This window comes from Oncorhynchus mykiss, chromosome 11, assembly GCF_057628025.1.
Source record: "Oncorhynchus mykiss isolate SJ-2025 chromosome 11, ASM5762802v1, whole genome shotgun sequence".
NCBI classification, from domain to species: Eukaryota; Metazoa; Chordata; class Actinopteri; order Salmoniformes; family Salmonidae; genus Oncorhynchus; species Oncorhynchus mykiss.
Window position 1 is genome coordinate 47,513,087 of NC_143032.1, and position 22,284 is coordinate 47,535,370.

General features: G+C 41.3%; 1 protein-coding gene across 1 annotated transcript in view; it reads left to right on the plus strand.

Moving 5' to 3' along the window:
- The first annotated feature begins 2,860 nt into the window (after nucleotides 1–2,860).
- The window catches only part of LOC110535737 (disabled homolog 2-interacting protein), a 110,939-nt gene continuing 91,515 nt past the window's right edge, over nucleotides 2,861–22,284 (plus strand). The window contains exon 1 of the mRNA XM_036935525.2: nucleotides 2,861–3,317. Coding sequence (XP_036791420.2) covers nucleotides 3,278–3,317 — 40 coding nt within the window. The 5' untranslated portion in view covers nucleotides 2,861–3,277. The remainder of the gene's footprint in view (nucleotides 3,318–22,284) is intronic.

Genomic DNA, 22,284 nt, shown 5'->3' on the forward strand with positions numbered 1-22,284 from the left:
GCACGTACAAATTCAGCACACACAACATTCTAATAGAATTGTGTTTTTGATATGTCAAATTGTGTTATGACATTCTCTTTTTGACACGCAAAGACCCAAACAGCGTTCAATGTGCCTCACCCAAATAATTTGGTATAGTTTCACCTCTTAATGTCGCCTACTGTTCTGACTTGGTGGTGCACATATAGCCTATAACCTGTTTTAGAGAAATGTAATCATCGAATATTGTAAGAGCTTCCATTGTCTGTTTATATGCCCCCTTTATTTATCCTACGGTTCTGACTTGTACACTGTAAGAACAGCCCATGTTCTGAATTCTATCGCTGTACATTTCAAGTGTCTTGAAAAAATACAGTGCCTTGCGAAAGTATTCGGCCCCCTTGAACTTTGCGACCTTTTGCCACATTTCAGGCTTCAAACATAAAGATATAAAACTGTATTTTTTTGTGAAGAATCAACAACAAGTGGGACACAATCATGAAGTGGAACGACATTTATTGGATATTTCAAACTTTTTTAACAAATCAAAAACGGAAAAATTGGGCGTGCAAAATTATTCAGCCCCCTTAAGTTAGCGCCACCTTTTGCTGCGATTACAGCTGTAAGTCGCTTGGGGTATGTCTCTATCAGTTTTGCACATCGAGAGACTGACATTTTTTCCCATTCCTCCTTGCAAAACAGCTCGAGCTCAGTGAGGTTGGATGGAGAGCATTTGTGAACAGCAGTTTTCAGTTCTTTCCACAGATTCTCGATTGGATTCAGGTCTGGACTTTGACTTGGCCATTCTAACACCTGGATATGTTTATTTTTGAACCATTCCATTGTAGATTTTGCTTTATGTTTTGGATCATTGTCTTGTTAGAAGACAAATCTCCGTCCCAGTCTCAGGTCTTTTGCAGACTCCATCAGGTTTTCTTCCAGAATAGTCCTGTATTTGGCTCCATCCATCTTCCCATCAATTTTAACCATCTTCCCTGTCCCTGCTGAAGAAAAGTAGGCCCAAACCATGATGCTGCCACCACCATGTTTGACAGTGGGGATGGTGTGTTCAGCTGTGTTGCTTTTACGCCAAACATAACGTTTTGCATTGTTGCCAAAAAGTTCAATTTTGGTTTCATCTGACCAGAGCACCTTCTTCCACATGTTTGGTGTGTCTCCCAGGTGGCTTGTGGCAAACTTTAAACAACACTTTTTATGGATATCTTTAAGAAATGGCTTTCTTCTTGCCACTCTTCCATAAAGGCCAGATTTGTGCAATATACGACTGATTGTTGTCCTATGGACAGAGTCTCCCACCTCAGCTGTAGATCTCTGCAGTTCATCCAGAGTGATCATGGGCCTCTTGGCTGCATCTCTGATCAGTCTTCTCCTTGTATGAGTTGAAAGTTTAGAGGGACGGCCAGGTCTTGGTAGATTTGCAGTGGTCTGATACTCCTTCCATTTCAATATTATCGCTTGCACAGTGCTCCTTGGGATGTTTAAAGCTTGGGAAACCTTTTTGTATCCAAATCCGGCTTTAAACTTCTTCACAACAGTATCTCGGACATGCCTGGTGTGTTCCTTGTTCTTCATGATGCTCTCTGCACTTTTGACGGACCTCTGAGACTATCACAGTGCAGGTGCATTTATACGGAGACTTGATTACACACAGGTGGATTGTATTTTATCATCATTAGTCATTTAGGTCAACATTGGATCATTCAGAGATCCTCACTGAACTTCTGGAGAGAGTTTGCTGCACTGAAAGTAAAGGGGCTGAATAATTTTGCATGCCCAATTTTTCAGTTTTTGATTTGTTAAAAAAGTTTGAAATATCCAATAAATGTCGTTCCACTTCATGATTGTGTCCCACTTGTTGTTGATTCTTCACAAAAAAATACAGTTTTATATCTTTATGTTTGAAGCCTGAAATGTGGCAAAAGGTCGCAAAGTTCAAGGGGGCCGAATACTTTCGCAAGGCACTGTAGTTATATTGACTACGTCTGTCATTGCTTGCTCATTAATGTCTTAATCGAAATGACAGATTGTCTCTTATCCGCTTGTCATCCCCTTATGCCATAGTTTGTACATCTCAATTGTCAGTAGAAACCACATTTGTTTAAGCAAGTCAGCCATATCAGCTATGTTTTTTTTTTAAATGCCAGTAAATGAGTCTGAATGAACTGTTTTGCTGCCAGACAAGGCCAAGCTGAAAGCCAGGTGTAGCAGCGGTAAGGTGTTCGGACAGCTTTATGTAGGCCTTAACAGTTGGTGGGCACCGTTTGTCACAGTTATAGTGCAATTCATGTATTGTTTAGTGGTGTGTAATGGCTTTGCTGGCATACATCCCAAATGTTTTTATTTTGCCCCACCAATATTTACATGCTAAAAATCGCCACTGTATAGGATAAATCAAATGCATTTAGAAACACAAAAACGATATAGGCTAAAGGTTACAAATTAGGGGGCATGATTTGTTAACATAATTGTAATCCAAACCCAACGTTAATTTACTAGTGACGCGCTGAGGTTCCAAACTCCGTTTTAGATGAGACTGACTTTATGACCAAAATTATTATATTTACAATTTGTAGTCAAATTTGACACTACAACACATGATTCAGACTCCTATCGATGCCATTTTCAAAGGGATTTGTTGGTTTTTAGGATGCAGTCGTATTCTAGACAGTGACGGCTTGCTGCTGAGTAAGGTAAACTCTACGGTTGCTCCTACAGCACCTCTTACTACTGAGACACGGGTGAATCTAGTCTTGTAATTCTTTCACAGTACGCTGTAATAATGGCTAACCGTGACCACAGGACTCAAAATGGAAATTAATTGATCTAATCCATCAATTTGCCTGCTACTGCTTGTTTTTGCTCAGTAGCGCCCTTAGCTGTGCTGCTGCATCACCACGTGTTCATGTAGTGGAGGATCTGGTTGTCGATGGCCATTGGTCAGGATCTCAGAGAACTGAAGTGAGAGGGATTCTGAACTTGTTAAGTGACCATCTGGTGAAAGGCAGATTATAAAAAATGTGCTGTGTCTTTAAGAGTTGAGGAGCGAGAGCTGGCAGTGAGGCCCTATGTTGAGCCCAACTTAATCATAGACTTGGAAAGGCTGCCAGATGTAGCACAGCAGCAGGCAGAACACAGCACAGCAGCCCCTGAAAAACCAGGCATCGCTACTCACTCTGGTAGGCGTTGAGACGAGGCTAGGTTTCAGTGCCTCACTCGATTCTACATACGCAAGCACAATTGGCAGAGAGGAGCATGTCTCATTCGGTGCTTTGAAGTTATGGAGTTGGACAACGCGGCCGAACTGGGGAGCTACAATGGTAAGAGCAACTTGTTAAATCAAGCAGACAACCTGTTGAAGTCTGCCTCTGTCCCCGTGGCAATGGGAGCTTTGAGATCAGCAAGATCGGCTGTTCTCTTTGTGCTTCTTTTTCACTCATTTCCAGATTGGAGTTCTAGTGAAGTGGGGTTGTTTGCTGTTGATGCAGATTGCATGTGGAATTCCTATGAATCAAATGTTTTGTTCGAGTAGACAGCAGATGCCGGGGGGTTACTAATACTGTAATCAAGAGGATGTTTGACATTACTAGGAAGAATTCTTAGTACATGTGAATGCTTTAGTCCAAAAAAAGTGAGTGGACACTTTTTGCTTAGAATGCTGTCTGTAACAAAAGATTCATAGAATAATATTTATGTCTCAGAATAAATTCAAGCAATCTGTTTAACTGGATTTCCACTCTGTGGGCTGAATGACCCATACAAATCTGGTTATGCGTCTTCTAAAGAATAGCATGAATATTGTGCAAAGTGCGCAGCACCGGTTCAAGTGTGAGGACGTGTATGAGTCGTTACATTTTTGAGAAGGGAGACGTGATTGTATGTCTTGAAAGCTTGTACATGTATAACATTTTCAGGAGAACAACTGTTCAATGAACGGTTGAGGATAAATTCTACTTTGTATTAAATACCGATCAACTTAAACTGTGGCTTTAGTTCCAACATGAGTCCAGGTTAGAATATTTCCAGAGCCACACTTGGCTGACTTGAATTTATTCCGTTTTATTAGCCGGGCTCTGTGCCACCAACAGTTGTCACGAGAATACCATACCAAAACCACTGTTTGGCCCAACCTTCCTTGGAAATATTAAAATCCCACAACTATCTGCTTCATCCAATTTGAAGTAATTGTATATCTACAGTACACACTCTAGTATGGGTTAGAATAGCCATCCATCCTGATGCTCAGACGGTCTTCCTCTAGTGTAAAATTGTCTGGGTTCCAAACAACCCTTGATGCACCAGTATGTAATCTAGACACCTCTTTGTTCATGACTGCCAGGTAAGCTTTTTTTGTGTGGCTGCCAATGAATTCATGTCAGTTCCCTGATATGATCAACACATTTTCTTATACTGTTCTTTAGTACGTAGGAGTTTGAAGGGAGACATCAGCCTATTTTTCTATTTAACATGCCCCATGGTTAATGTGAATGCATATTTTTGCATTTCTAGCTTCACGAGCATGCAATGTTGTGGTGTGATGAATAATTCATTTTATTAACACTTGCAGGAGTCACTGTCAGTACTAGAATATCCTTGCGAACAGTCTAGAAAGATACTGACTGGTACGGGCCTTTTTGATGACTACTATGGCTGGAAAAACACAATCATAAATTCCTCCTCAAATGTGAATGAATGATGTGCTGAAATATCGATGTCAATTTTACATAATGCTATCTCATCGTTCTCTAAAGTATCCCGAACTATTTGTTTTGTTAACACTGTAAGGGATTACATGCTCCAGACAGCCTGCATTAGCCCTAGATGTAACACAAGGAGTTAGCATAATCCTGATGACATATCAAAATTGACAATCTGCTTTAGCATGAAATTAGAGTCAACATTTTAATGCTGTGTTGCAATGACGAGTTGACGATTGCCTAGAGATGGGACAATAAAGCGAAAATGATCGATACCAATCACTTATCGCAGGCATTTTGCTGATATTGTTCTTTACGATAAATAGCCTATACTACAGAAATGGGGAGTTTGAAATGAAATAAGTTTGTTAATAATATTACTTAATTCATATTGAGTGATTTGTTAAAATGGTACACTTGATGGCTACAACCATTAAATGTAAGTAGTTTAAAGGGTAATAAAAACAAAGGTGTACATTAACGTTATAAACATGTTGTTCTGTTTATCATTATCGCGGCAATCTGTCCATATTGTCCAGCTCTACAATAGCCTATGATGAATTTGTTATTTTAGTTTGAGAGATGATCTCAAATCAAACTTTATTTGTCACATGCGCGAAATACACAATTTCACCTTACCGTGAAATGCTTACTCACAAGCACTTAACTCTTCTTGAACTGCACTGTTGGTTAAGGAAATATTTACCAAACAATCTAAAGTAAAAAATAACAATAACGAGGCTATACACAGGGAGTACCGGTACCGAGGCAATGTGCGGGGGTACAGGTTAGTTGAGGTAATTTGAACATGTAGGTAGGGGTGAAGTGACTATGCATAGATAATAAACAGGAGTAGCAGCAGTGTACAAAACAAATGGAGGGGGGTGTCAATGTAATAGTCCGGTGGCCATTTTGATTTTATTATTCAGCAGTCTTATGGCTTGGGGGTAGAAACTGTTGAGGGTAGGATCCTTTTGGTCCTAGACTTGGCGCTCTGGTACCACTTGCCATGCGGTAGCAGAGAAATCAGTCTATGGCTTGGTTGATTGTGTCTGAGAGTGTCTGACAATTTGTTGGGCTTTCCTCTGACCCCATCTATTATATCGGTCCTGGACGTCAGGAAGCTTGGCCCTGGTGATATACGGGGCTGTACGCACTACCCTCTGTAGTGCCTTGCGGTCAGATGCCGAGCAGTTGCCATACCAGGCGGTGATGCAACCGGTCAGGATGCTCTCGATGGTGCAGCTGAGGATCTGGATCTTAACTATTGTTGGGGGAAGCCTAACACATTTTGGGGAGAGGTTATCTTCTGCACAGTTGAACCGATCCAGTAAATGTGGTGGAGGAGTTAAGATGGTGTGTCACCTTGTTAATGTCCAAAAGTGGAAGTTGCGTCACAGGCTCTCTTTAATTTCCCCTGAAAACAGGATGCATACGGTTGTTTACCGGCCCCGCAGAGGGTACTGTTGGGGAGAAAGAACAGATGTACATACCTCAGTGGCATTACACTTGGGTCCCATCTGTTGTTCATCTTGTCATTTAGATGTCTCCCTAGTAACCAAAGTTGTCATATTCACTGCCAACATTTAGATACAGGATGTCTTACAAGCCAAAAACCAAAGAACCTAACCACTCAGGCGTATTGCAAACATAATCAAAAAAGTATAAAATTGTAATGTGTTGTATGGCGGCTTACAAAAATCTCCCATGTTTTAACTTTTTTTTTAATGCAAGTTAACAAGTTTTTTATCCCCTCTTACATGGAAGGAAATGTCTGCTCGGGATGAGTCCCCCCTCCCGATTGAACAATTATTCCAGTGTACATAAGTGTCTGCCTTATTTCTGTGACCAAAAACACATAGATTTCTATTTGATACAAAAACTATTTGCATATTGTATCAATTACAACGCCCTCAAAAAACATGGTACGGCTTGCTAATGCCCTTTGAGTTAAAAATGGCAGTGAATCCCACAAGCTCTGAAATATAGTGTAAAAAAAAGATGAGGATTGTGGATGACATTTTATTGGGTCCCAGTCCATTTTCGCCCTCTTGAAAAGAAAACAGCTTGAATTTAATGGGATGACTGACTGAACAATGGTGCACTTCTTTTTGACTCAACTTTGTGGGAGTTGAACTGCGTAGATGCATTACGTACCTAGCTTTAAACTGACAGATGTTACATTTGAACCTTTTTTTTTAGTCTATATTTTGCGATGGTATATTTTGTGTTTCTAAATCCACGTGGTTTATCCTGTACTGTCGTGAAAGCATGTTTGACATGAAGTCTAGCTGACATCTGCTCTTCCCATGTTACGAAGGTGAAAAGAGGAGGCTGCCACTTCTCATTTTTATCGTCATTCTTCGGCTTGTCTTTGAATCAAGTAACAAGTCTAAGCTGTCGTTGCTCATGCTATGTGCTTCTGTGGTTTTACTTTGGCACTTCAATTCACCTTGAAGGCAAGGGAGTGATTTGAGAGATTTTTAAATTTCTATGAAATGTTTGCAGTAATGATAAGGGTCCTTTTCAGCGCAGTTGTATTAGAGCGGACTAACTGATTTTAGTTGTCAAATATGAAGTTTGACTAAATTATACTACAAGGTTATACTACAAGGTTTGACAAAATATTGCCCTTGGTGTGAAATATTTGACCTGTTGGACTGTTGAGCTTTTGAAGACGGGGGGGGAAGTAAACAAACACAATTTTATACTATAGAGCTCGTGCTCCATCTTTGACATATTAACATGTAAAAGCATGTGGGCTTGTGACATTTGAAGTTCGAATTCCTTCGGCGAGGGCTCAGCTAGCTGTCATACGTCAGGGCAGTTTGCTGACCTCACATGCTGCACACAAGTGTCTTTGTCTGTAAAAAAAAAGCAGCTGTATAAATCCTCTGCCCAATCTTCTCTGTTTCTATAGTCCTCCGCTCAGGAAGTTCTGTCTCGCACAGCTTGTTAGGCCAATAGACTGAAGTGCACCATGCAGTGAGAGACAATGATGGACTCATAGCAATGGGCTGTAGACCAGGCGACGGCGTCGGACCAGAGATGCAGGCCAGTCCGTAGCCATTTTTCACCCTCCTATTTATACTCATTATACATGTTTTACTGGGCTTTTTTTTGTCTTCAAGAGATCCAGGGCTGGAAGTATAATGCCCTATAGTTGCTTAAAGCCCAGTGGATTGCTGGGATTAAAAATGTGAACGTTTATGAAACTGTTGCTGTCTGCAGTCAATAAACAATGTACAAGTTCAGACATACCAGTTGCAGTGACAGCATAGAAAGAAAAATATTATTTTACAAAAATTACCCCTCTTTGTGGACCATGAAGCTCCCTTGTTCAAGAGACTGGATAAAAACACTTCCCAAAAACAAGGCCATATTTTTTTAAAGCCCTGTATTATTATCAATCTTATGTAAGTGAAAAAATGATACATTTGACTGTGCCTCTTTTTAAAGGGTCAAGCCACAGTTGAAACAAAGTGTCATCACTGTTTTGGTAAAATGTAGAGGGGTGGGCCTGGAGGAAATATATAACCACTCTCAAATTCATAGACAGAGCTATGGACTGACCATCCATGATATCACAATTGCTTTAACCAATATTTGAGGCTAGCACATTTGGTACCTTGGAAGTTGTGGGAACATGTGTTTTTGGTTTGCCATTGGTTCTGGGAACGAAGCCATAAGTTTCCCGACCGGTAAAACTGAATGCTTTTTTAAACATTCTGAGAATGGAAGTGAACTTTTCTCCAGTTCTGGGAATGTACATTTTTAGGTTGCAGGGGGGTTCTGAGGAAGGTTCCCTAAATACTATTTCCTGGGAGGTTTTATAAAAGTCCTGAGAATGGAAATTATAGGTTATTTGAAGGAAATTAAATATGTTTTCTGAGAACATTCTCTAAATGTTTTGAATATAATGTAAAGGTTATTTGGAGGTTTTTCTTAACTTTCACTGAATGTTTCAATAAGACCTGCTATCTTAGTTTGGGTTAAAGGTAAACATCACTTTTTTAACTTCATATTCAAAATCTCCAGTACCACCCCAACATCAACATATGTGAAAATGGCTATGTTTCTATGTTTTGTAGTAAAAAAAGATGTTTCCAATGACATCATCAACCAATTAGTAGACAACTAGTAGGCAATGCCTACTCACAATTGGTAAAAATCACATGAATAAGAAAACATAGAAACGCAGCATTTTCACATGTTGGGATTGGGCTGGAGACGATGAATATCAAGTTGAAAAATGTAGACTTTTCCCTTTAGCTGTTCTGAACTCCAAGCACAGATGGGACAAATGGAAATGAATTTGCTTAGGCATTAATCATGCAAACACATTTCTTTTTTTTATTTTGGCACGGTGTCATTGAGATTCAAACCTGTGATATTCTGTTCTCTGGCTTTGGAATTAGTCCTCTGCTAGCAAGCCATGTTTTTTTAAAACTCCTAAAAAGCTGTTCATTTTTGTTTATAAAAACAGACCCCATTTCAATGGAAACACTCATTAGGATCAGGAGTGGCCAATTAGTGGGCCAACACACCTAAATAGGCTTGGGTGGTATCCATATTCTCATACCTTCATACCAACCTTGTGCCATACCGGGATATTCTGTAATTGTCAACGTTGGGTGTAGCTGGTGCATGGAAGTCAGGCGCAGGAGAGCAGAGATGAGTGAACACGAAGCACTTTACTGAGGCAAATAGTAAGACCAGAACGCAACAGCGTCACCAAAACCAAATGCCCAAAACTAGTAAGGCAGCACAAAGTACTGCAAACAAAGTACAGGCTGCCACAAAACACAGGTAATACATCAAATTTGGCGCTAACCAGCCGGAAGCGTGCCAATCTCGACAAATAAGCAATACCCCACACAGACATGGAGGGAATAGGGGGCTAAATACACATAGTAATTATGAGACGGAAACCAAGTGTGCAGGAAAACAAGACAAAACAAATGGAAAATGAAAGGTGGAGCGACGATGGCTAGAAGACCGGTGACGTTGAAGGCCGAACGCCGCCCGAACAAGGAGAGGGACCGACTTCGGCGGAAGTCGTGATAGTAATACTGGCACTGAAAATAAGGGGTGCAGTTTTTGAACCCCACAGCCTCTAATCCAAAGGTTAACAATGCTAACAGTAGATGTAAAAATCCCATAGAGAATGCTAACGAGCGCTTTGTGAACATTTTGTACAGTCTCTGACCTAAACTATTTTCAGGACAGACATCACAGCTCAAAAAGTTAGAGAAGTATAAAAAAAAATGCTACTCACAGTTTGCTGCACGTACAAAACAAATATTAAACAGCAAGGATCTAGATCTAGGAGGGGATTCTCTGCTGTTACCAAGCAAAGCTTCATCCAAAATCAAGTTAACTAGCTACTAAATTAGTAAACCAAATGCACAACTGCAGAGCATTTGTCACATTTTAGACAGTTAAGTTATAACATATCCAGCTGGCGTGTGTGTGTGTGTGTATATTAGTATACTGCCCAAGCTTACACCTTAACACACTTAACAAGATAAAGGACAGAGTTTTGTTGTCACTGAGAACGGAATCTATTTTTTTTTAAATAACGTTCTTTGAACGTTACTAATGTTTTCTTGTGGTTTTTATGGAACATTTTCTTAATGTTCTGAGAACATGACTTGAAATAGAACCTAGAGGAAACCTGTCAAACATTATGCTGAAGTATTGTAATTCCCACAGAAGAATGTTGCTTCTTAATGTTCTCTGAACTAGTACATTGCCAAAATTGAAAATGAAATGTAACCATGTTAGAGGTTTTTAAGATACATTCAGTTAAAGTAAGAAATACATATATATATATATATATATTGTCAAGTTCCTTAAATGTGCTGAGAATCTTCCAAAGCCAATAAACTATCCTGCACCATTCCCAGAAAGTTATGGGAAGGTTGTATGCAAAACAACCATATGACAATCATATTCTCACAAAACTCTTAAACATATGGTTCTCAGACTGTTAAGTGCTAGCTGGGTATACAGTGTTTGTTTACATGTACTTCTTACAAACATTGGAGTAAAACAAGTTTATATTTTGGTTCTGATGGGGCTCGACAGTTGAACTATATAAGTTATATTGTACATACACTTTACTGTGTATATACACAAAAGTATGTGGACAGTCCTTCAAATTATTGGATTAGACTATATCAGCCACAACCGTTGTTGACAGGTGTATAAAATTGAGCACACAGCCCTGCCATCTCCATAGACATTGGCAGTAGAATGGCCTTACTGAAGAGCTCTGCGACTTTCAACGTGGCACCGTCATAGGATACCACCTTTCCAACAAGACAGTTCGTCAAATTTCTGCCCTGCTAGAGATGCCCCGGGCGGTCAACTGTAAGTGCTGTTGTTGCTGTTAGACATTTATACTTCACAATAACGGCTCAGCTGCGAAGTGGTAGGCCACACTAGCTCACAGAATGGGACTGTTGAAGCGCATAGCACCTAAAAATCTTCTGTCCTCGGTTGCAACACTCACTACCGTGTTCCAAACTGCCTTTGGAAGCAACGTCAGCCAAAATACTGTTTGCCGCCATTGGACTCTGGAGCAGTGGAAACACGTTCTCTGAGGTGATGAATCACGCTTCACCATCTGGCAGTCCGGCGGACAAATCTGGGTTTGGTGGATGCCAGAAGAACACTAGCTGCCCCAATGCATAGTGCCAACTGTAAAGTTTGGTGGATGAGGAATAATGGTCTGGGACTGTTTTTCATGGTTTGGGCTAGGACCCTTAGTTTCAGCGAAGGGAAATCTTAACGCTACAGCATACAATGACATTCTAGACGGTTCTGAGCTTCCAACTTTGTGACAACCGTATGGGGAAGGCCCTTTTCTGTTTCAACATGACAATGCCCCGTGCACAGATGTCCATACAGAAATGGTTTGTCGAGATTGGTATGGAAGAACTTGACTGGCCTGCACAGAGCCCTGACCTCAACCCCATCGAAACCTTTCAGATGAATTGGAATGCTGACTGCGAGCCAGGTCCAATCGCTCAACATCAGTGCCTAACCTCACTAATGCTCTTGTTGCCTCACTAGTCCCTGCATAAATGTTCCAACATCTAGTGGAAAGCCTTCACAGAAGAGTGGAGGCTGTTATAGCAGCAAAGGGGGGGACCAACTCCATATTAATGCCCATGATTTTGGAATGAGATGTTCGTGCAGGTGTCCACATACTTTTGGTAATGTAGTGTATCAATAATTTAAAAGTCCAAATATTGCCCCTTTTTTTTAAGCACATTTCACAAGGCTTGTGAAGCCTGCCTTCTCATTTGTAACTGGTACTTTAGAGAGGGACTTCAGGTCCAGGGTCAGCTTGGGCCTACTCACTCTATACTCTGTCCTCTGATTGGCTCTTCTAAGCCAGGAATGTAGCTCTCTGCAGCATTTGTTCCCCTGAATGCCACAGAGGGAGAGAGTATTTCTGTAACCCAGTACCCAAACAGCTCCTGAATAGAAAAAGGCCTTTTCTTTACTCTTGAAAGAGGGAGGGACAGAACTCGGAGAAGCAATCTTGACTTTGTCATGGGTACTCCTGTGACTGCCTCTGAGTTGAGAGGAGGGGAAATGGCATGGGACATTTTGGATTGCTCCAATTTACTATTCAGCTTTCAGAGGAAGTCACTCTCGCTTCCTTTTGAAGTGAGAAATGAAAAAAAGTCCTCTGTGAAGTTTTCCTTCATCTCATTCATACACTTCTCACGTGTGATCTTTTGCAAAAACAAAAATCTCAGGCCATGAGCGCGAAAGGTTCTCATTTCTTTGTGTTCTTTGTGGGAGACGGACATGCGTTGCAGTGAAATCCACAGGTGCTGTACTGTGCATTCCAACCACAACTCCAGAGTCGGCAATGCTTCTAAATGCTTTGTTTTCAAATCTAGTTTACCGCCGTTGTAATGCCAGTATAGAAATGACAGCAGGTTGCTCTTCGATCATGCCAAGTTGTGACTTCACCACCCATAAGTCACCAAAAGTGAAGTTCTTCTTTGCAGTATGTTTTTGTATAATCCTCCATCAGTAGTAACATTTCAATACTCTGAAACAAGCCACAGAAATGTGGCAAGGCTGAAAGAGCCCGTGAACTTTAGTGAAACCATGGGGAATGAGGATTTTTTTTTTACATTTTTTTGCTGTTTGCTTTATGTGCTGTGTTGAAGTGCGTTTCTCTTAAATGTTTTTCAAATTTGGTTGGTTGCTGTATGTACATTACACCCTATCTAGTGATTTGTGTGTTTAGAATTTTGTGTCTCTTGACTGCTCTCATCAATGTACACTGGCTCAGAATCATACTGCTTTGCAGAAAAAACAGTTCTCTACCAGTTTATTACCAACTGGCTCGAGAAGGTGCCTCCAGAGAGAAAGCACACCACTGCTTATTATCCTCCCATCAGGGCATTATTTCCGCAAACTTTTTCCACCCTGGGTTTTAGAATAATCCATTCCTTTACTAAACTCACTCACTCCACTCACAGAATCTTCTCTGTGCTCAAACAGAAAGCTAGAAATGTAGCTTAGATGATAAGTTAAAGGAAATTCACCCATTTTGAATGTTATATTGTTTTTGTGCATCTGAGCAATGTTCTATTGATTCCTGAGATGTTTTCATGTGTATCTGAGCTAATTGCCGTTCAAGCAAGCAGAAATACAGTGTCACGCCCTGACCTTAGATCCTTTTAATTCTCTAATTGGTTAGGTCAGAGTGTGACTAGGGTGGGCAATCTGTTTTCTATTTCTTTGTTGGACGGGTATGGTTCCCATACCAAGCCTCCAGTTGCAATCCATGGCACAAAGCCTCCAGTGACGATCCGGAGGCTCTGCGGCCCGGAGCCTCCGGCGGGGACGATGCCCACCCGGACCCTCCCCTATAGGTTCAGATTTGCGGCCGGAATCCGCACCTTTGGGGTGTACTGTCACGCCCTGACCTTAGAGATCCTTTTTATTCTCTCTTTGGTTAGGTCAGTGTGTGACTAGGGTGGGCAATCTATGTATTCTATTTCTTTGTTGGCCGGGAATGGTTCCCAATCAGAGGCAGCTGTCTATCGTTGTCTCTGATTGGGGATCATACTTAGGTAGCCTTTTTCCACCTGTAGTTTGTGGGATCTTGTTTTTGGTACTGTGCTGTTTAGCCCTACTAGACGTTACGTTTCGTTTTGTATTTGTTGTTTTTTCGGTGTTCATTTAATAAATTAAAATGTACGCCTACCACGCTGCACCTTGGTCCGATCCTCCCATCGATGAACGTAACATATAGCCAGTATGAAGAGTTTTGCATCATATGCTCGGGAACTTGGGGAAAGTTTCAGAAATGTTGCAACCCTAATCTTTACATGTAGACACACCGTCAGCATGCTAATGATAAGATTTCTAATCCAGATGAAGGCTTTGACTATCTTTTCATCCTAAAACAACCATCTGTGATGAGTGTCGCTAGAATACCATCAATGTTAATCTGAAGATTTTAAGATAAAGATTGTGCTGTGAATAGGTTGTTCCACAGGATTAATATAAGAACATTTAATGCAATGTTGTGTATAATGCCTGATTCTGTCTGGCTCTGACGTAAAGGCTGATTTGGTGTGGGAAGTTAGCTGCTTCAGTAGGTGACAGACCCAATGTTAGTCCTGGCAAATGGAGTCCTCAGATTTTTTGGATGTTGTACTGTAGGTGTTCATTGTTTTTCAACCATTTTTGTAAAAAAAAAAAAAGAAAATATATATATATATATATATATTAGTTTTAACACAAGAAAAAGGAATGAAAGCCAATGGAGAGTGAGCACAAGGCCTGGAATTTGCACTGAAGCGTAAGCAAAGTTTTCGTTGGCCAGAGCTGGGTGGAGTAATAAACTGATCACTGGAGTTTAAAATAATCCTTAATTTGGTATCACCTAATTAGATTTGAGTATAACGATATCCTTCACTGTAATGGTGAAGATCAGTCTCAAGTAGAACCATCTTGGATTTAAAAGCCAACAGTTTGGCTTTCTGAGGGTATATCTCTACTGCATGTATTTTGGATGATTTCCAGGCTAATTTCTCACATTGGCCATACTCGACTACTAAAAAGATTGGAACAGCATGCCAACTCAAGTAGGTCACCCAGAAGACAATTTCTGCAGCATGGCAGGAAACACCTCTGTCTATATTTCTGGCCTGGCCTCTGCTTTAAACGATGACTGCTTTTGGAACACGAATGATTTGATCAAACTCCAGAGATTAGTTTTGTTTTTGGAAGAGCAGAGTTGTGGAGCATTCAGGGCCCCCAGGCTTTTCACGGAGAAGCCTTTCACGGCAGCAGCGGGCAGGCAGGAGGGAGCAGCACTAGGTTTGAAGGAGCATACCAGACTGAGGGGTGGGTGACTGAGCGTATGTGACATGTTTAAGAGGGCTAGAATTCCAAAGGGGTTTGATCCTATTACAGCTGTATTGCCATCCTCTCCAGAGGCATGAATGGCATTTATGAAGGGGGGAAAAACAACCAACTGAAAGATGTCCCTGTCAAGGCGTCATATGTCCTCTAAACTGCTTGCAGCATGGCAGGGATTTTTTTTAGGGGCTGGAGGTTGTTGGAACATTCTTTTAAGGGATGCATGTTAGGGAGATTACAAATATATATATATATATATATTTTTTGTGAGTATGAACATGTGTTTGTGCAGTATTTCTTATGTATAAACACTAGACAATACACACAGTAGCTTATTACTGCAGTATTGGCCATATACATGGAGTGTACAAAACATATTTTGGTATTGTCCATATGTAGCTAATTTTTGGTCACAGGTCCAGGAATGGCTGAAGAATTGCAACATTTGCCTAGAACTAACACTACAGATAGCAATACTGGGTGATTTGAAAAGCCATAGTCAATCAATAATATAATACTTATTTTAGCAAAAATGTGTAACTCTCAATGAGTGAATGGGTGTGGAGTTTAAAACGTATGTGTATGTATATATGTGTATATATATGCATGTGTGTATGGCTATATATATTTACCCCAAAAATATGGGGGATTGGAAATGATGCAGACAATTACATTGGAAGCAACATTCTTTCCGCAATATTAAGCTGACCCACCCTCTTAAAGGAAAAAAAAAAGAAAAAACATTAAGAACACTTCCTAATATTGTGTTGCACTACCCCCGCCACCCCCTCCCCTCCCATTTCTCAGTGAATAGTGCTAGGCTACTTCAGTTTTATAGCTGAGCTGTGCTTAATATGAGCAACTGAGAAATAAATTTAAGAACACTTATTTCACTCCATGCATCAACCACTGTTTGAGGAGCTTGCTCTTGCTGGGAGACAGGTGATATTCCACCCAAACTCTGTATGCCAGGGGCTCTCCAACCCTGTTCCTGGAGCTACCCAGTGCTTAATTTGGGAAACCAAGTGAAGTATTTTCGGGAACATTGATAGTAACATGATTTCGCAAAAAAACATATTTCACTAAACTGTTGACGGCCAGCCTCTGCACGCCCAAGGAAGGAATAACGGCGAGATGGAAACGCATGGTGGTGGATATTCGGTATTGCTAAAGGTAATGTGCCACCCAATTAATTATGAAAATATGAAACTTTCCCTACTCAAAATCAAATACAAATTCACTATAATTGTAGGCTACCTATAAGCCACTCTGCACAAACAATGAACCAACAGCATCGCCTAGGGCTTTACGTTCTCTCCCAGACTCATGGATAGACATTTTGGAGCCTAGGATAAGGTAATGAGTCTACCCAGTATGCATAATAATACAGTCCACACTCAAAGACGATTATTCTAATGTATTTATACGTTTGGAGAATAGGCTAGCCGCTAGACCAATAATGTACCAAAGACATCTTAAATCATTTTAGTTTTATGTTTTTCTGCCATGCGTAATATGTGGTAGGCTATGTATTGTATAAGGCAGAATCATAACTGTATAAAACATTTTACAAAATTCTGTCTTGTCTCAAGCCTATACTTGTGTATTAGCTCTAATATGTGTATGGGTGTTTTGTATTAATCATCACCTTAGAAAGCACTGTCCATTTCGTTGTGACAATGACCATGTTTTACAATCAGTTTCAACTTGCTTTTGAACTTATTTTTTTCAAATTGATCATTACAGTGAGGTGAGTTTTAAAAGCAGGTACTGTTTTGATGTGTGTGATTGTTGTATTTTTTTTGTTGATTTGCCTTGATGTCAGAGTGGGCAGAGGGACAATAGAGCCCTGCGTACCAGACCATTAGAACCTGATGGTCATTAGCAAGTTGGGTACTATCAAAGCATGTCTAGAGTGTATAAAAGGAGATTACCATGACTCAATGGTCACCTGGAATTTTACTGTGGTCATGACTCGTGACTGCCGGTGTCGTGGTAAAACAGTCGCCGCAACAGCCCTAACCATAACCCATTCAAAGGCACTTAAATATTTTGTCTTGCCAATTCACCCACTGAAAGGCGCACACACAATCCATAGCTGTGTTCGAATACTCATACTAACCGCAATAACGGACTATTTGTGAAGTGAAATGAGTATATTGTATGCTTATTGGTCATAATATGGATATAGTTAGAATGCCAAAAGTTCCCGGATGTCGCACGAAATTCACCAAAATATGACGTGGACACTATTTCCGTGCTTTTAGGGCCCATGGGGCAAATCTTATAAAAAGGGGCGTGGCTTCACCATGTTTTCAGATTTGAAGAAAATTGTGGAAAATATGCAGCCAAAGTCCGAAAAGGGAAAACAAATTCATTGCTTTAGCTAATTATGAAACATTTTAAGAAAATGTTAAGCAATGTAATGACTTTTCATATAAGTTACGTTACACATTCTATTGGCTGACAATTTGTTAGCTACGCTATCCTTACGAACCGCATAGCATTACAGAAGTAGGTACTGGTATGTTAGCTAGCTACCTAACGTTAGTTGGCTACTAATACATCGAACTTGCCAGGCAGTATTATTAACTATATGCTTTCTAACTACCCAACGTTTATTGACTAGATCATTCTTAGCTAAGCGATATAGTCATTGTGCGTTTCAATGGACATTGTTCATTCTGGCTATCTACTCTGATTTCAGAGCACTCTCGCGCAGGATAACTGATTAATTTACGAATGCTCAACACACGTTGAATATGGCCAGTAAACGTTGGCAGAAAAAGCGTAATTAAATTGTTACCAGCAGCACAGGTACAGTCAACAACATTCTAGATAACATGAACACAGACTAAACAGCTCTGCTAGGGCGAGTAAAATGGTAAGAGTGAGGTTCTCAGTCTCATTTGTGTCTACAAGTAGCTAGCCAACGTTAGCCAGTTAGCTTGGGTGCTTGACTGTCGTTGAACGCTCGCTCGGCTCAACCCTACTCCTCGGCCAAAGTGTCCAGTGTGCGCTCTGAATGCGCCAAATTTATGAATGGACAATCTGACAACTCTGGATTTACGAATGCCCAGAGCGCACTCTGGCACTCCAGATATAATTTAGGAACACAACTGAAGTCGTTAAATGTTTAACTAGTCAACAGCATCAACTTCCGGTAGACAGGCGAAGCTCTAGTACACTCAACTGAAACGATACCATTCGTTTACAGTATACAAATATGCACTGATACTATGTAGTATACAGTATGTTAGCATGGGTATTCGAACACAGCTCTAGGCTCAATTTTATTTGTCAATTTTATTTGAATACAGCTGGTGTAGACCTTACCGTGAAATGCTTATTTACAAGCCCTTAACTAACAATGCAGTTAAGAAAATATTTACTGAATTAACACACACAATAAAATAACAATAACGAGGCTATGTATACAGGGGGTACCGGTACCGAGTCAATGTGCGGGGGTACAGGTTAGTCTAGGTAATATGTACATGTATGTAGGTGTAAAGTGACTGCATAAATAATAAACAATGAGTAGCAGCAGGGTAAAAAAAGGTGAGTCAATGCAAATAGTCTGAGTAGCCATTTGATTAGCTGTTCAGCAGTCTCATGGCCTGGGGGTAGAAGCTGTTAAGTCTTTTGGACCTATACTTGGCACTCTGGCACCGCTTGCCGTGCGGTAGCAGAGAAAGCAGTCTGACTAGGGTGGCTGGAGTCTTTTTGGCAATATTTAGGGCTTTTCTCTGACGCTGCCTGGTATAGAGGTTCTGGATGGCAGGAAGCTTGGCCCCAGTGATGTACTGGGCCATACGCACTACCCTTTGTAGCACCTTGTGGTCAGATGCCAAGCAGTAGCTATACCAGGCAATGATACAACCAGTCAAGATGCTCTTGATGGTGCAGCTGTAGAACTTTTTTGAGGATCTGAGGACCCATGCCAAATCTTTTCAAGTCTCCTGAGGGGGAATAGGCATTGTCGTGCCCTCTTCACGACTGTCTTGGTGTGTTTGCACCATGATCGTTTTTGGCGATGTGGACAACAAGGAACTCTCGACCTGCTCCACTGCAGCCCCATCATGCTCGGCCCTCTTAGGCTGTTTCATCATTTTTGGTGATCAGGCCCACCGCCGTTGTGTCGTCGGCACACTTATTGATGGTGTTGGAATTGTGCTTGGCCACACATTTGTGGGTGAACAAGGAGTGCACGAGGGGACTAAGCACGCACCCCTGAGGGGACCCTGTGTTGAGGATCAGCTTGGCAGATGTTGTTGCCTACCCTTACCACCTGTGGGCGGTCCGTCAGGAAGTCCAGGATCCAGTTGCAGGGGGAGATGTTTAGTCACACGGTCCTCAGCTTAGTGATGAGCTTTGAGGGCACTATGGTGTTGAACGCTGAGCTATAGTCAATGACAAGCATGCTCACGTAGGTGTTCCTTTTGTCCAGGTGTGAAAGGGCAGTGTGGTGTGCAATCGAGATTGCGTCATCTGTGGATCTGTTGGGGCGGTATACGAATTTGAGTGGGTTTAGGGTTTCTGGGATGATGGTGTTGCTGTGAGCCATGACCAGCCTTTCAAAGCACTTCATGGCTACAGACGTGGGTGCTATGGGTCGGTAGTCACTTAGGCAGGTTACCTTGGTGTTCTTGGGCACATGGACTATGTTGGTTTGCTTGAAACATGTTGGTATTGCTGACTTGGCCAGGGAGAGGTTGAAAATGTCAGTGAAGACACATGCCAGTTGGTCAGCACATGCTCTGAGTACACATCCTGGTGTCCCGTCTTGTGAATGTTGACCTGTTTAATGGTCTTGCACACATCGGCTACAGAGATCGTGATCACACAGTCGTCCGGCACAGATGGTGCTCTAATGCATGCTTCAGTGTTGCTTTCCTTGAAGCTCGCATAGAAGTCATTTAGCTCGTCTGGTAAGCTTGTGTCACTGGGCAGCTCGCGGCTGTGCTTCCCTTTGTAGTCCATAATAGTTTGCATGCTCTGCCACATCCGACGAGAGGCAGAGCCAGTGTAGTAGGATTACATTTTAGTCCTGTCTTGACACTTTTTGCTTGTTTGATGGTTAGTTGGAGGGCATAGCGGGATTTCTTATAAGCGTCCTGATTAAAGTCCTGCTCCTTGAAAGCGGCAGCTCTTGCCTTTTAGCTCAGTGCGGATGTTGCCTGAAATCCATTGCTTCTGGTTGGGGTATGTACGTACGGTCACTGTGGGGATGATGTCATCGATGCACTTATTGATGAAGCCGGTGACTGATGTAGTGTACTCCTCAATCCCGGAACATATTCCAGTCGGTGCTAGCAAAACAGTCTTGTAGTTTAGCATCTGCGTCATCTGACTACTACCGTATCGAGCGAGTCACTGGTACTTCCTTGCTTTAGTTTTTCCTTGTTTAGCAGGAATCAGGAGGATAGAATTATGGTCTGATTTGCCAAATGGAGGACGAAGGAGAGCTTTGTACCCATCTCTGTGTATGGAGTAAAGGTGGTCTATATTTTTATATTTTTTTTGCTCTGGTGACATGCTGATAGAAATGAGGTAAAACAGATTTAAGTTTTCCTACATTAAAGTCCCCGGCCACTAGGAACGCCACCTCTGGATGAGCATTTTCTTGTTTGCTTATGGCCTTATGAAGCTCGTTAAGTGTGGTCTTAGTGCCAGCATCTGCTTGTGGTGGTAAATGGACAGCTGCGCAAAATATAGATAACTCTCTTGGTAAATCGTGTGGTCTACAGCTTATCATGAGCTACTCAGGTGAGCAAAACCTCGACTTCTTTAATATTAGATTTTGCGCACCAGCTGTTATTGACAAATTGACACAGACCATTACCCCTTGTCTTACTGGAGGTAGCCGTCTCTCTTGCCAATGCATGGAAAACCCAGCCAACTGTATATCATCCTTGTCGTCGTTCAGCCACTTCTCCGTATTAATTTCAGTGCTATTACAGTTAATGTCCCGTTTGTAATATAGTCTCGAACGCAGCTTATACAGTTTATTCTCTAATGATTGCTCGAATGTCAATAGGACGAATGGTAGAGGCGGGTTACCCACTCGCCGACGAAATCTCACAAGGAATTTAACTAAGCATGAATGTTGATGCAAACAAAATGCACAGAGATGAAGTGATGTTGTCATTATTTGTTCTCTGTTTTGATGCAGTCAGAAGCCTAATAGGAATCTGGCACTTCACTTGTCCTCAAGTAAAAAAAACAACACACTCTGCACAGTGTAGTTCTACCTTGAGGCAGTAGGCCTAATTCTCAAAGTTATTCACTGTTCCCAGTCCAGAGAACCATTGGCCGTGGGACAAATTGTCACGTCGGAGAAGTCGGAGCTCAATGATGATGCCCGAGTTTCTGACTTGTAATTCCAAGTTGGATGACCGTTCAAAAATATATTTAAAAAAAATTGGAACACATTTCTACCCCGGGTTCCCAGTTTCATTGAACACGCCATCAGTTAAGCCCTCACATGTGAACCAGAATGGATTGTCTGTAGCCCAACCCAGTGACATTTCACTGCAACTGAGTGGTGTTGTTTTGGGCTAGCATTTGGAAAGGCGCATTTCTTCCTTATCACCTTCTCATCAACCCATAAGCTGTCCCTCTCAATCTTTTGGAGAATGCATGCACTCAAAGAATGGCCTCTATTGGTTGACCTAGCGAACTATAGCTACTTGTACAGTGGGTCCTTATTTAAAAGTTGCGTCATACTACAGCACAGCCTGCGAGATGCTGCGGAACGTTATGGCACATTGGAGTGCGTGATATCGTAGTATTTTACTGTCAGCCATTGTTGCAATTAATGCTTGTTCAACCACCACAAGGCATCTTTGAGGGCTTGTTGGTGCTTGCTTACTTCTCCAAATAATCCTAGAGGCAGGCCAGACATTTGTATTGCTATATCCTTTACAAAAGAGCATATTCCAAGATTTTTAATTAACCTAGTTTTGCCAAACACCACAGCAGTTTTTACAGATGGTCTCTCTTTCAAAATATGTTTTCCTAGAATATCTGCATCTTCATGCGTACTGATGACAAATACCCATTTGGGGGAGAATAACCTTTCTATTATATTCTGTTGTATTCCATCATATTCATATCGTAAAAGGCTGGGGCATATAAGCATGTGATATCTGCTAAGTTAATTTCATTGACATGGCGCTGC